The sequence below is a fragment of the Lactuca sativa genome, chromosome 2, assembly GCF_002870075.4.
Source record: "Lactuca sativa cultivar Salinas chromosome 2, Lsat_Salinas_v11, whole genome shotgun sequence".
NCBI classification, from domain to species: domain Eukaryota; kingdom Viridiplantae; phylum Streptophyta; class Magnoliopsida; order Asterales; family Asteraceae; genus Lactuca; species Lactuca sativa.
In genome coordinates this window covers 205252069-205268634 of record NC_056624.2, presented here as the reverse complement: position 1 = coordinate 205268634, position 16566 = coordinate 205252069, and the positions used below count along the sequence as shown (strand labels likewise).

General features: G+C 31.2%; 4 protein-coding genes across 4 annotated transcripts; all 4 read left to right on the top strand.

Moving 5' to 3' along the window:
- The first annotated feature begins 2848 nt into the window (after positions 1-2848).
- On the top strand, positions 2849-7522 carry LOC122196646 (uncharacterized). Its single transcript, XM_052769045.1, has 12 exons — positions 2849-2992; positions 3069-3183; positions 3440-3533; positions 3612-3676; positions 3803-3887; positions 3990-4125; positions 4207-4415; positions 4490-4610; positions 4686-4865; positions 7052-7120; positions 7196-7275; positions 7384-7522. The coding sequence occupies exons 1-12, from the start codon at positions 2849-2851 to the stop codon at positions 7520-7522; spliced, it is 1437 nt and encodes a 478-aa protein (XP_052625005.1).
- Positions 7523-12361: 4839 nt separating this feature from the next.
- On the top strand, positions 12362-14838 carry LOC128132460 (uncharacterized). Its single transcript, XM_052769044.1, has 3 exons — positions 12362-13193; positions 13306-14523; positions 14657-14838. The coding sequence occupies exons 1-3, from the start codon at positions 12362-12364 to the stop codon at positions 14836-14838; spliced, it is 2232 nt and encodes a 743-aa protein (XP_052625004.1).
- Positions 14839-14903: 65 nt separating this feature from the next.
- Positions 14904-15404, top strand: LOC128132459 (uncharacterized). Its single transcript, XM_052769043.1, has 2 exons — positions 14904-15122; positions 15189-15404. Exons 1-2 carry the CDS (start codon positions 14904-14906, stop codon positions 15402-15404), a joined length of 435 nt encoding a protein of 144 aa, XP_052625003.1.
- A 30-nt stretch (positions 15405-15434) lies between these two features.
- LOC128132458 (uncharacterized) lies at positions 15435-16313 on the top strand. The gene has a single exon (XM_052769042.1). It carries the CDS (start codon positions 15435-15437, stop codon positions 16311-16313), a length of 879 nt encoding a protein of 292 aa, XP_052625002.1.
- Positions 16314-16566: the final 253 nt, after the last annotated feature.

Below are 16566 nucleotides of genomic sequence, written 5' to 3'. Positions count from 1 at the left end.
CCATTAAATTGATTGTGTAATGATACTCAATTGATATGTAAAAGTTTTCAGCACAATGTCATTGATGATGAAATTGTTGTTGGTCAACATGCTAGAAAGATGGTATTTTTTGTCAACGATTCCTCTATGTCCGTCTTAAGATGACATGTTCATGTTCAAGTTGATGAGAAAACAATTCCAATCTGATTATGTTTCGAGATGACAATCAATAAAGCTCAAGGAAAAACAATACCAAATGTAGGAATTTATCTTTCATAATCGGTTTTCTCGCATAACTAACTTTATGTGGCATTATCTAGAGAGATATCACGTGCCAATACAAAAGTATTACTGATCCCTGATAAAGAATTCAACGACAGTGCAGTCTATACATCAAATGTGTAATATAAAAGTTTTGTACGATTAATAATGCACAATCAATAAAGTATTCATGTCTATTTGTAAAGAATTTCAACTCTTCATTTTTAGTTCTAATTGATTTTATTTCTGTTAGCGTAACACTTAATGATAATTGTTTAGATGCAATAAACAATTTGTCTAAAAGAAGTAATATTCTCTAGAAACTAAATTTTAGATAAAATATCCATACCCGACAAATCTCCTAATCTAATAAAACGGTACCAACTCGCCACGTGGCAATCAATAAGCTTCCCCCCAACAATTTTTCCCGCTCAAAAAGTTAAAGTTAAATTCCTTATTTGCCCTTTAATGAAAAAAACTATTCTTCAATACTCAATTTACGGAATTCATATTTAAAAATCACATAAAATCAGGAAGATTTTTACAATTATTTTTCGTATATATCTGTACATAAATAAAATCAGTATCAGTTTTCGGAAATAATAATCTATACAAATTTAGCACTCAAAATGTAATCACCTAAAAGATAATGAAGCATCTTACCTTAATTTTTCGGATTTGAAATTTCAAATCTTCCTATTCCAATAAAGCTGCATTAAAAATCACATAAAATCAGGAAGAATTTTTCAATTAAAAGATAACAGAACATCTTACCTTAAATATCGTAAACATCACGATTCTTTCAGTTTTTGAATTATGTATTCACCGGTTACTTGGATATATGGTATTCTGCTTCGTATTCTTCCTGTATCGACTGCATCTTTGAAATTCTGCTTCGTCAAACTTCAACGCATAAGGTTAGTCTTTATTCTATCGTGATTTATTTCTGCATTTATTTCCTTCTCCTTCATCTTCTTCATGGTTTCTGTATCGAATGCATCTCAGCATTTCTGATTCATCATATTTTGCTGGAAATAATATAGCTAATATTGTAGTGGGATGCTAAACCGTTTTTTTTTTCTGTTTTTATTCTACTATAAAGGATCAATGCAATTAGCATTAAACATTCAATTCATCCTTCTTTGTTGGAAATAATATAGCAAATAGCATAATATTTTGCTCGAAATAATAATACTTTGCTGGAAATAATATAGCAATTAGCATAATGTGATGCTAAACTGTTTTTTTATTCTGTATATACACAAAGTACTTTCCAGAAAATAATAATAAGAAAAACAGACAAAAAGAAATTGTAAACACGTTCAAAATTTAACAATGTACTTTTATGATGAATCAGAAAGTAGGATAATATAATAATAATAAAAAAGTATGTTACTATTTCCTCAATTTAACCCTTTGTTTTAGGTTTTAAGTAAACATATTCATCTGCTTATTTAAGTGAGTCAACTCACTCCTTTTCTTCTTACTTTTTGTGTTGGGTTTCATGAGCTAAGAATTAAGGTTGTGTTATTGATTTTATTCGTAAAAAAAATTAATAGAATCAGACAAAATCATTTTTTGATGATCATACCTATGTTTAGCATTATTGTTGTTGTTTATTTTTATTTATTTTTTTTTTTTGGTTTTTTTACTAATAAACCTTCCAAGTATGTGAATAGTTGTTTTTAGTTGTGGGAATTTCCTAAAATTGTTGATTTTAATCATATTAGTTAGTGATGGAAAATATCATCATTTGCACGTGGAGTGAAACAATATTGCCCATGTATGGAATTATTTGATGATCATGATTTGCACGTGGTGATTGTTAAAAAAAAAAAAAAAAACTCTTCAATGTAAAGCATTTGATAATTGTTCTATAAATTTGCCTAAAAATTGATACAATGTTGGATGTAAGGTAAAATACTGAAATATTGTTGTCTAAATACATATTTAACCGGTTACACTATTGTATATATTGATTGTGTTTTTTTTTTTCACTCGATATAAATTTATATTATATTGTACAAACTCATGATTTTATCAAATGTGTACACACAAAACATAGATATGATATTATAACATTGTATATATTAATTTTAAATATTCGTTATAAACTTACAGATAACATTGTATATATTAATTTTAAATATTCATTGTATATATTAATTTTAAATATTCGTAAATAAATAAATTTTTGACTAATCTTTTATTAGTCATTACAATTACAATTTGGATTTATTAGTCATGTTTGTCATTTTTTTCTGTGCATCTGTTACACTCCAAATCCAAGTACTCAATAAACAAATATTTACTGTTTTTGCTCTATTTCTAACTTGTCAAATGTTTACAAAATTATGTTAGGTCCTATTTCTACCCATGTCAACTTTGTGAATGTATATATTTTAGACAAAGTGAATGCATTTTTAACAGTATTTGAAACAATAATGTTTTCCATCTATATATGTGTATATATGTGCTGTAATATATGATGTAATATGTTTATAATTGTTTGCATTTAATACTAACTGTTTAATAATATGCTTTCAATTTATAATGAAAAGGGCAAAATTGATAATAATTTCAATATGCTATCAATTGTTCGCAGATAATGAATATCGGCAATAAACTATATCTAAAACACATTGAACATATTGCTGATGATTCACATCTCAAACTACGGGTGTTAAAGATTTGGAATTTTATAAAAAATAACCACGTTTTATCGATTGAAATGATCGTCATGGACGAGGAGGTTAGTTAACTTTTTTTAAACCCACTAAATATTTCATATGTTTCAAAGAATAATTTTTTTGTTTTTGTTTTAACAGGGTACAAAATACCAATCTCGTGTTTTCCACCAAAAATTTTCAAGATTTCGTGACCTTTTAAAGGAAGGTGAAAGTTATATCATTTTAAAACCAAACTTGGCGGGTGTTAAAAATGGTTTGTGTTACCGGTCAGAAACAGACATTAACTTTGGATTGGAAAAGTATCGTAAAAAAATATGATGATTTTTCGGGTCCCGTTAATGGTTTTGTGTTTGCTGATTTCAACTCTATCATCGAACATAAATGCCCAAGAGACACATTATTTGGTTAGTTGTTTAATTTTATTCCATTCACTTTTATAACTAAATGGAATAAATTATAAATGTTAGTATTTAACTTAATCTTATATTTTTTTTATTAAAATTCTGTAGATGTTATTGGGCTAATTGTCTCATTTAGGCCACTTGAGACAACCAATCATAATCCATCAAAACATTACATGAAGATGACTATTAGCAACTTAGAGTGAGATGATATTTATTTCATTTATTTATTATTTTTAGTCATATTTTTTCATACTAATTAAATTAATTTTTTATTTAGGTATGTACACCTCAATGTCACTATATTTGGAAGTCAGGCACATGAGATGTCACATTACCTGAAAAGTAACACCACGATTACTTGTGTTGTTATAGTGATGCAGTTCGTGAAACTTAACGTTTAGAATGGTTTGTATTTTATTACTTAATTTGTTTTCCAATCTATTTTTATTGACTAATCTGTTTTTACAGGAATTGGTCAAGCCCAAAGTCATTTTGATGTAACCAAAATGTTCATTAATTCAGACATTGTTGAAATTAATGAGTTTAAGAAAGAGTTAGTTTTTTTTTTATTTTTATTTAAACTTATTTATGTTATTATATTTATTTAAATGAATACAATTTCTTATTTTTAATAAATTAATTTTAAACATTGCAGATTGAAGGCTAATAACAAAGGAGATATGTCTGAAAAAAGCATTACTACACCCCCAAACTACTCTACCTCTTATATAGATGATTTTAAAGGCGATTTCCCTTTAAAAACTGTTTGTGAGATCACAAAACCACTTAAGGTATATGTTCTTTACTTTATATCCTTTAATTTTATTTGAACATTGTATTTTTTTTTTAATTTTACATTTTATTTGATATAGGAAATGAAATTTCTATTAGTTGTTTCCATCGTCAATATAAGACAGAATCTGCCTTGGTATTACGATGCGTGCTACAAATGTGGAAGAAGGATAAACAATGTGCCCAAAACCAATCTTTCCTATACCGCCCCCGGCAAGATGGAAGATAGTGTTGTAATTAAGTGTAAAAATGCAGCTAGCAACGATTCGAATTTTCATACTGTTATAAAGTATACACATACCTCCATTTATATTAATCATTTCAATCCTTCAACAAAATTACTAATAATCTAATATTTTTTAGGTATATAATTCCAATCAACGTACAAGATCATACTGGCACCATCAGATTCACTCTTTTTGATAGGGAAGCAAAAAGGTTGTTGGATATAAGTGCATTCGAGTTGAAAAAAATACATGAAGAGGTATAATATTTTATTCATACTTTTCTATCAAATAACATTTTATTTGTTTTAATATATTAAACAATCTTCTTACAGGCTGACGACAGTTTGGAACTATATCCAAATCAAATGAACGCCTTGAAAAACCGCAAATTTGTGTTTCTTGTAGATATTACATCCTACAATGTCACCAACTATAACAATATCTACACCGTTGTCAAACTTACAGAAGATGAGTCCGTTGTTTTAGAATTGGAAAGTAAACTAGAACTTATGGTAAATAATGTTGTAACGCCCCATCTCTGGTATGTTGTTCCTGTGGCATTTATTTAAAAGTTTCATTGAGGGACTCGGCGAGTCTATGGCCTGACTCGTCGAGTAGGGTCGAGTTTTGTGCACGTGTTAGTCGGTGACTCGACGAGTCCATATTCGGGACTTGGCGAGTCTGCCTGCCTGGAAGAAACCCTAAATCCCCGGGTTGCTCACTATTTAAGCAATGCTATGTGCCCCAAACTCGCCTCCTTCACCCTCAGAGAGCTGTGAGAAAACCCTAATCCATCCCTTATTGTTTTAAGTGCTTTTGTGTGTGGATTTTGAAGGCTTGAAGAAGAAGAAGAAGAAAGGAGCAAAGAGAAGAGGTGTAGAGCAAAGATCCAAGGGCAAAAGCAGAGTTCATTGAGGTATTTTTCGGATTCCTTCTGTTTTATGCTTTAGACCTCCATTAGAACTCTTCTAGGGCTAGTTTGATGCATTTTCCAAGCCTTATAGTTGTATGGATGCCTTAATAGGTCGAGATATCCCTAGATCTGTTCATTTAGTAGTTGTAGAGCCCGGATCTATTGCCTTTTTGATGATGCTTTGCATAAGAACCCTAGATCTAGCCTTTATTATGCTTTTTGAGCCTTATTATCTTCTTGGTCGCTTATGGGCACGTAAAGATAGAATCTTTACGTGCTAATCGAGTTAAGGAAGCCCAGATCTATAAGTTTCAGACGCTGGATTCAAGCAGAATCGAGTTTAGAGTAGCTGCATGGATGTGACTCGGCGAGTCGGAAGAACGACTCGGCGAGTCAAGTCGTGAGTCCCGTTTTTCCCCTTTTTGAGTGATGTTGAGTGGAAGCCTGTGAGTAGTAGATTGGACTCAGTGAGTTGGAGGGCAGACTCAGTAATGGAGGGACTCGACGAGTTGTTCATACAACTCGGCGAGTCCAAGGCAATCTTCTTAGCTCAAGAACAACTCGTCGAGTTGTTCATATGACTCGGCGAGTCGAGTGAAGATTGTCTGAGTTCTTGGATCGAGAGGGTACTCGTCGAGTCGATGCCATACTCGACGAGTAGCCACGAGTAGGGTTGAGAAGTGAGACTAGAGACTCGGCGAGTTGGCGGCCCAACTCGGTGAGTCAGGTCAACTGTGGGTTGACTTTGACCGAGAGAGTTGACTTTGACCAAGGGTAAAAGAGTCATTTTACCCCAGTGCAGTGTTTAGCATTTGATTGAGTGTGTTTATGGACTTGTAGCCGGGGAGATACCGGAGCAGCAGCAGTTAGCTTCCAGAGCCATTCACATAACAGCCAGTTCACGAGGTGAGTTTCCCTTTAGTAGGAACGGGTCTAAGGCCACAATGCTGGCCCGTTCAGTTAGCCGTAGTTTCTGGACTTCGGTCCAATGCAGTAGCTAGTATGTTTGACGCCTCCGTGGCTCAGACGGGATTTATGTGTTTATGCTAGTTGATATGTTTATGCTATGTAGGGGACAGAGGTCCCAGTCAGCTTCGGACTTCGGTCCGATGTAGGGGACAGAGGTCCCAGTCAGCTTCGGACTTCGGTCCGATGTAGGGGACGAAGGTCCCAGTCAGCTTCGGACTTCGGTCCGATGTAGGGGACAGAGGTCCCAGTCAGCTTCGGACCCCGGTCCGATGTAGGGGACGAAGGTCCCAGTCAGCTTCGGACTTCGGTCCGATGTAGGGGACAGAGGTCCCAGTCAGCTTCGGACTTCGGTCCGATGTAGGGGGCAATGCCCCAGTTAGCCCGGACTTTGGCCCGATGCAGTGGGCAAGGCCCAGTATGTGCTTATATGTTATTATGTGGTATGTGGTAGTTTGGGGGAGCTCACTAAGCTTCGTGCTTACAGTTTCAGTTTTGGTTTCAGGTACTTCCGCAAGGAAAGGGAAGAGCTCGGGATGATGGCATCGCACACACCACAACTTTAGTTTTGTCTTGGGAGTTGATTTAGTTTTCTTGATATGTTTGGATACAGTTGTGATTCAGTTTTTCTTATAGTATTTTATCATGGTTTTTGAAACACGCAACATATGGTTTTATTATGTGATACTCAGTCTCATGGGTTTTGTTATAATAAAAATCGAAATTTTTGGGTTGTTTCAAATGTTTTAATGTTCAATATTTATATTTGTTTTTTATTTACATACATAACGTTTTACATATTTCCATATTATTTTCTAGAGTGTTCAATCAGTGTCCTTAAATGAAGTACCCCTGGAATCAGATGATGTCGTTCAAAATGTTCAAAAGGTATGTTATATTCTCATATTAACTTTTATTTATATTTAATTAGATCGCTTGTCAGCTTATGTTTTTTTAATTTAGGATGTCATATCACAAACGGATGAGAATTTTACTCCCTCAACAATTGATAACATCCGCAACAAGTCCATTGAAAATATCAGGTGATTTAAAGCGTAACCTCCATGACATTTATGATGTTGATGGTGGAGGTGATTTGAGTTCAATAAAATCTAAAAGAAAATCAATGGGAGAGGGAAACCCACTTTTAGTTCCAAAAGTGGAAAAGTGAGTTGTTATGGTGATGACGTTTATGATGTAGAAGATGATGGTGATGCAAATTCTATAAAATCAAATAGGGAATCTTTGGGTGAAGATACTCCGGTTTGGGTGCCAAAAGTGGAGAAGTGAGTTGATTATGGTTTTTAAAAACAATTATTAAGTTTGGTTTTGTTTTAAAGACTATTTCATTGTTTCGTTCAAGTATTTTGGGGACTTTCGTTTGTTTTTAGACGTTTGTTTTGTTTATTTGAAGTGGTTTAACAGTACATTTTTACTTATTTGACACTTTCGCTTTAAAATTTGTTTGTATCACAATTACATTTCTGAAATTGCTTGAATTATTCGAAGTGATTTGCTATTTATTGCATCCATACCTATGTAAAAACATGCAAAAATGTAATTATTGCAGTTTTTTACAACAACCTTTTTTCATTATTTTCCTAACACAGGTGACTTTCCATGGATTCATATACATTCCATGGCTATTTACTTTTCATTATTGCAATTTTTTAGCCAAATGGCAAAAAGTTCAAAGTCGTGTAAAATATAAAAATAAAAATAAAAATCTGTTATTCTTTGTATTTAATAGAAAAGTACAATTATGCCCTTTCCTATTAATCTTGCCTTGTTCCTATCATTGTTTGTTTTTCTGTTTATGTCGTATACTAAAAAAACTATCATTATTTCTTTTTAATAGAAAAGGACAATTCTGCCCTTATATATGGACCGTTTTACCAAATAACTTATTTCATAATATAGCGGCCTACTTTTCATATAAAGCCACATAAAGGGCAATGAACTAATAGGAATGAACCAAAAAAAGGCAATCAACTATAAAGCGACATAAAACATACCAGGAGCATCAACAAAGGCAAAAAGGCCAATAAACCTCATATGAAGGAAGCAAGAATCAGCAGACATCTGAAACCAAGTATACCGGGGTCTAGCAAGAAAAAGACAACAAAATCAAGTAGTAAACAACATAAATGAAGCCACCCAACACAAAAGGGAAAAACATTCCAACTTATAGCAAAACCAAAAGGGCAAAACAGTCCATCTAAGAGAAACATCAGCTCAATGGTTTGTAATCTTTATCAATCAACACATCAATAGGGTTTAATAGGTTAAACAAAAGATGGTTGACAATTGTTTGTTCATTGTGATTTATAAGATTATTATATTTGAAAGTAAAACCTAAGAGTTTTGGATCTCCCTTTCTGGTATCTGATCATAATTTTCCTATTCAGGATTAAAACAATTAATTTATTGAGCATATAATTACTTTTCAGATATCCGTATCTACTTTTGAATCAAATATGATAACATAATAATTAGTTTTTTAGGTTCTTTTGTTTTGAATAAATAAGAAAAATGTAAGGTACAATAAACAAATTAATAAGTTTTAGTTTCCAAATACAAGAATTATGCATAATACTAAATATATATATATATATATATATATATATATATATATATATATATATATATATATATATATATATATTGTTTTCAACACACGGTGATTTTTTTTAATATGAAATTATTTTTGCACAAATAAAATTTTAAAATACAATCTAAATTAAATAATATTAACAAATATCACAAAAAATGAAACTTCAAGGTATTCTTTTATTTACTCATATTAATATAAATCAGTGAATAATTTTGCACAAAATTAAGCCTAATGTTTAGCAAATTCAAATCTCAAAATTTTAAAATAATACTCACACAATCCTAAATTCAAAACTTTTAGCAAATTGAAAGATACCTGATTGTGTTTCCATTCTTAATCGATTTCGAGGTATTCTTTTGAAGTTCTTCAGTTTTCGCTAATATCTTTATAAACAAGATTTCTGCAAAAACAAAACCAGGTAAATTTCTTCCCAATAATGTATGTTCTGTTAATAAAACTTAACATTAACAAACACTTGACCATCTCTTACCTTCAATCTTGCTGTCTTCAACCCCCAATTTTTCGTTTCTTCAGTCTCTGAGTTCGACATCGACTATTAATTGATGTAAGTCTCTGAGTTCGACATCGACTTTGGTTGTAAGTTTCTCTTCGACATCTTTTACCTTCGTCACTTCCTTCATCGATAGAAATGGACAAACTTGTAGAACGTTGACAACTTCCTCTGATTCATCATTTCTTAGCCTTCATACTTTATTCTGATTCATCATTGCTTATGTTGACTCATGCTGGTGACGATATCCTCTTCCGAATCGTTCCACATTCCATTTCAAAACACACGATAATATGTAACTAATCGCATCCTTCTGATTTCCTGATTTTGGAGAATATCGAGACAAATCGTTCTATGTTGTTTAATCGTCAAGGTTCTGACCTACATACACATTCTGAATAATAGCTCCATTTCATTTTTTGTACGCCACATACGAGATTTGTAGTCAATTGGATAGATATGTTTAGGGCTATGTTTAATTGTGCCCATCCATTCATCATTTCTTTGTTTTTCGAATACCTAGAAATGGAGAAATGTAGATTCGTACGTTAGGTTTAGGAGGTTAGGGATGTTTCATACGTGGCTGCCAATATTTGAAAATAGGGGATCTTAATGATAAATTATACATTTCAAAGTGTATAAAGTAAAAAAAAATTATTAACCTATAATAAATCTATGACTATAATGACAATACTAAACTGCAATTATATATTATAATTTGTAATTTAAAAAAAATTAGTGGTATTGATGTATATAATATTGATGTACAAATCATTTTTAAGACAAATGATTTAGTGGTATTGTCATTATTTTATATTTATGTTTTCTTGACATAAAAATATTAGATTGTAACTACATTACAACTATGGTCCCACTTATATTATATTTACTTTAATTATTTTTTTCCATGGCTATCGTCTAATTTTAAATAATAAATCCGGTTGTGTTGTTTTATTAATTATGTGCATAGCATTTATTTTATTAACTAAATTGTGTTAATTGTTCATAACACAAGCAGATCATGAAGTCGGTTAATTCTAAAAAGACTAGAAAATTAAATACTTTTTACTTAGAAAATAGACAACACGTTAATTTGTCTGCTACATCAATCCAACAATCTTCAACCGCTACTAATGTTCTTTCTTCAATTAACAACGGTATGTTTATCATTTACCATTTTTTAATTTTATTTTTACATATTTTTTAAGTTCTTTGTATATTTTTTAATAGCATAAAAATATGTACTATTCTAACACCAACCCGTATTAACATGACAAGAAAAAGCAAATATATTATATGCTTCGTTGTACGTTGAATCTTCATCATCTGGAATATTTTTTAACAAAGGTTACAAAAGTACATTTATTTCTTCACTATTATTAATATTCTATATCAATACAATTATCTACCTATTGTTAACTTTATATCATATGCTTATATTCCTTATGCAAAAAAAAAAACAACTATATCTACTACTTGCAAGCAAAAGAGAATAGAAGACGGAGAAAATTATATTTGGATAATAAGCGATTGAAGACAACAAATACAAGATCCAGCATTCTAAATCCATCAACTCCACATGTCTTAAAAAACATGGATAGCTGTAATTTTCTTATTAAAATCAACCACGTTTTACACTTTAGCTGAAAAATACAATACATAAATTCTCATCTTTTTATGTTATTACCCTATAATCTTATATAATTTTACCTTCTTACTTTGTTTTTTACGTCATGTCTTCAATTTTTATAATATATTTTTTTGCAGATCAATTTAAGAGCGTTGTTCTTCAAAATGAAAATGTTCATTCATATAGATCTCGAGGAAATGAAAATACGCTCTTACAATTTTCTCCTTCATACATAAATGTTAGAACTTCGTTATCTAACATTACAAATGGTAATAATTTTGTTTTTAAATTTACTATGATGCATTCTCTAATAAATTTATAATCTTTTTTTTTTAATTTACTATTATTTGTTTCAGCTAACATTGGTTTCAATAACTACCACACTTCAACGTTAGCAAATAAAAGTAACTACTATGTGCTTTATATGACATCCAGAATTGCATCTACAATATGTCAATCTTCATCATCGATCATGTTAAATCCAGGATGTCATAAATTAAAAAGGAAATCGAAACATTTATCTCATATTTCATTAATTGACTTGACAGCAGATGTAGAAAATATACATGAGGTCGTATCTGAAAACTTAATCGTTGGTATTTCCAAAGGTAAACAAAAATATACCCTTTTTATTATTTTTTACAAATCAAATCCTATATGGTATATATTTATAAAGTTAGTATTATATTAATAACACTTAATTTTTTTACAGAATATTTGGATCATGGTGATCAGATTGTTGTATGCCAAACATGTCGTGCAAAGTTATGGACAAATGAATCCATTAGAGGCAAACAAAAAAAGAGCACAAAATTTTCATTATGTTGTGGTTATGGCAAGGTTCAACTACCTGATTTAAAAAAAAGGCACCACCAACTTATGAAAGAATGTTTCAATCAAACGATTGTAAAAGCAAAAACTTCAGGAAAAATATACGACGTTACAATTCAATGTTTTCTTTTACATCGATGGGTGGTAAGATTGATTTTTCAATCAATAGAGGAAATGCTCCATACATTTTCAGACTTGGTGGCCAAAATTATCATAGTATTGGAAGTCTTTTACCAGCAAAAGGATCGCAACCAAAATTCTCTCAGTTATACATTTATGATACTGATAATGAAAATTCAAATAGGCAGAGATGTTTTCGGTAAATTTTCAATTTTCTTATTCATACTCTATTTTAATATATATATATATATATATATATATATATATATATATATATATATATATATATATATTGCTGATGTTATTTATATTTTCCATTCATTTAGTGGGGAAAACCATCAATCTACATCATTTGATAATGATATTATTGAAGAATTGAAGGTCATGCTAGATTCAAATAATGTCTTGGTTAGCTCTTATAGAATGGTAAGAGATGCTTTTCAAAAAAATCCTCACGTTGATATGAAGTTAAGAATTATCGGGAAAAGGAATTGTGATGGAAGAACATATAACCTACCAACTGCTTCTGAGGTTGCAGCTTTAAATGTAGGTGACATTTCAGATTCGATTGAAAATAGAGATATCTTTGTTCAAACAAAATCGGGTTTTCTACAACGTATCAATGAATTGCATCCTTCTTACCTTCCTCTCCAATATCCACTACTATTTCCATATGGGGATGATGGTTACAGTGTTGACATTCTTCATAGAGGTATTACAGACACAACCAACAACAAGCGGGCGACATGTACAATGAGAGAATTTTTCGCTTTTAGAATTCAAGACAGGGATCATTCGTTCTCATTGATTCTTACTTCAAAAAGATTGTTTCAACAATTTATGGTAGATGCGTATACTATGACTGAAAGTGAGAGATTGCATTACATACGCAGACAACAACATGTTCTTAGATGCGAGGCTTATGAGAATTTACGTAAGCAAAAAGCTCAAGGAGCTACAAGTATCTCCAACGTCGGACAACGTGTGATATTACCTTCATCATTTACTGGTGGTGCACGCTATATGCTTCAAAACTATTTGGATGCCATGTCGTTATGTAAATGGTTTGGATATCCTGATTTCTTCATAACCTTTACGTGTAATCCCAAATGGCCAGAGGTGAAAAGGTTTCTTAAGGATACTTCACTTCAACCAGAAGACAGACCTGATATACTATGTAGGTTGTTCAAGATCAAGTTTGATGCATTTATTAAAGACTTAAGGAAGAATCATATCTTCGGCATAGTTCAAGCAGGTATTTAAAATTAACTTATTTCATAATTCATGAGATTAAATGCTTTTTATTTCATATTTTTAACATTTTGCTTATGGTCTAACCATATTTTTTTGTGCAAAATATTTTGCAGTTGTTTATACAATTGAATTTCAAAAAAGAGGTTTGCCACATAGTCATATATGTCTATTCATGCATTCTGACTACAAGCTACCCACTGTTGAATTAATCGATCCCATAATATCCGCCGAAATACCAAACAAAGATGAAGATCCTGAATTGTATTCACTTGTGAGTGAGTTCATGATTCATGGTCCATGTGGAGCTGCAAATATCAATTGCCCATGCATGGTGGACAAAAAGTGCTCTAAAAACTTTTCAAAGCAATTCTGCAATCATACATCTGTTGATCAGGATGGTTTTCCCTTATATAGGAGAAGAAACAATGGTCATTTTGTTGAAAAATCAGGTGTCAAGTTGGATAATAGAAATGTTATCCCCTACAACAAATATCTATTGAAAAGATATCAGGCACATATTAATGTTGAATGGTGCAATCAGGGATCATCTATAAAGTATTTATTCAAATACATAAACAAAGGACCTGATAGAGCTACAATTGTCGTTGTACGAAGCAACAATGATTGTGATAATCATGATGCGGTCGATGAAATAAATGAATATTACGATTGTAGATATTTATCTGCATGTGAAGCATCATGGCGAATTTTTACATATGATGTTCATTACAGATATCCTTCTGTAGTTAGACTACCTTTTCATCTTCCTGGCCAACAGCAGATTGTATATGGGGAAGACGATGATATTGATGATGTTTTGGACAAACCTTCTGTTGCTGCTTCAATGTTCACAGCTTGGATGGAGTGTAATGTAATTTCTCGTGATGCACAAAAACTTACGTATGTTGAGTTTCCTACAAAGTTTGTTTGGAATCGTAAGGATAGGTTTTGGAAGCCTAAGAAAGTAGGAAAGTGCATTGGTAGAATTCATTCGGTTTCACCTAATCTAGAGGAAGCTTATTTCTTAAGGATTCTTTTAAATAAGGTGAAAGGTCCGAGATCATTTGAAGAGATCCGCACAGTAAATGGTGAAGAATATTTGTCTTTTAGAGATGCTTGTTATGCTCTTGGGCTTTTGGATGATGACAAAGAATACATCGATGCAATTAAAGAAGCAAGTCATTCTGGATCTGGTTTTTATCTACGATTCTTATTTGCCACATTGTTGATGTGTAACAATATGTCTAAACCAGAAGTTGTTTGGGAAAATACATGGGAGTATTTGGTGGATGGAATTCTTTATAATCAACGACAGAGATTAAAGTTATCAGGTATTAAAATTTTATTATTATTATTTATTTAAAAATTAAATTACTTATTTTCTAACATGCATTTGATAAATTTTTAATTATAACTAAATATTGTTAATAATATATGTAATTAATTTGATATTTTGTCCTCCAGGCTTAACTCTTAGTGAAGATCGGCTTATAAACTTAACTCTGTACGAGATAGAACAGATTTTACTTCGTAACAACAACACTCTCAAAAATTATAAAAACATGCCTTACCCGGACGTTGATTTTGTTTCTTCTTCAAACAATCGACTTATCACCGAGGAGCTAGATTATGACATTTCCTTATAAAGACTGAGTTTGACCGTATGTTTCTTGCATTAACAAATGAGCAATGTGACATTTTCCTTGATATCATGGGTGCAGTTAAAAAAAATAAAGGAGGTGTCTTCTTTGTTTATGGTTATGGTGGAACAGGTAAAACTTTTTTATGGAAGACAATATCTGCAACAATTAGATGTGATGGTCATATCGTTTTAAATGTTGCTTCAAGTGGAATTGCTTCGTTATTATTGCCCGGAGGTAGAACAGCTCACTCTCGATTTATAACTCCATTTGAACTTATTGAGGATTTTGTATGTAAAATAAATCGAAGTAGTGAGCTCGCTAGCTTATTGAGAAAAACATCTTTGATAATTTAGGATGAAGCACCTATGGTCCATAAGCATGCATTTGAAGCTTTAGATCGAAGTTTAAAAGATGTATTGAGGTCTGAAAATTCTACTGAGTCGAATATTCCATTTGGAGGGAAAGTTATTGTTTTTGGAGGAGATTTCAGACAAATTCTGCATGTTATTCCGGGTGGCAGCAGACAAAACATTGTTAATGCTTCTTTAAGTTCTTCATATTTATGGTAACATTGCAAAATCCATAAGTTAACAAAAAACATGAGGCTAACGGTTGGAAGGGATCCGTCTGCTGTAGAAAAAATAAAAGATTTTGTAGAATGGCTATTGGATATAGGAGAAGGAAAACTTGGTGGTCAGAATGACGGTGAAACGGTTATTGATATTCCGGATGATATTCTCATTAGTGATCCAAATGATCCTATAGGTTCATTAATTGAGTTTGTATATACTTCGATTTTGGATAATTACAACAATACAAGTTATTTTCAAGAAAGAGCAATACTAGCTCCAAAGAATGAAGTGGTTCAGGAAATAAATGACCGTTTTCTATTGAAGTTTCCAGGAGATGAGGTTGAATATTTATGTTCAGATAGTATATGCCAATCTGAATTTGTACATGATCAGTTTGATGCATATTTATACTCACCTGATGTTTTAAATGGTCTCAAAGTTTCGGGTTTACCAAATCATAAGTTAGTTTTAAAAATCGGTGTTCTGGTTATGTTACTAAGAAATATTGATAAAAAAAATGGCTTATGTAATGGAACAAGACTCCAAGTGATATCATTGGGCAAACGTGTTATCGAGGCACGTATCTTATCTAGAACTAATATTGGAAATCAGACATTTATTCCAAGAATGTCTTTAACGCGATCAGAAAAAAAATTTCATTCAAATTCAAAAGAAGACAGTTTGGCTGTATGTTTTGCTATGACTATTAATAAGAGTCAAGGACAGTCGTTATCCAAGGTTGGCTTGTATCTCAAAGATCCTGTTTTTTCACATGGGCAATTATATGTTGCCTTATCTAGAGTTCAAAGCAGAGAGGGATTAAAATTGTTAATTTTAGATAAGGATGGTAAGCTAACCAATAAAACTTCCAATGTTGTTTATAAGGAAGTTTTTGGTAATTTATAATCAATTATTTTGTATCATCTTTTATTTATTTTTAGTATTAATTAATTAAATTATATAACTTGATTAAATTATATTAATATATTGTATTTGATTTATTCATGTTAATTAACTTATAATATTTTATTGTTTTTGCTTTATTCATGTTAATTACATTACTTTAAATAAATTTTTATAATTAAAAATTCTTTATTGCTTAAAATTTATAAATTTTAAATACTTACAAATGCCAATCTTAATAAAATAAATATACTAT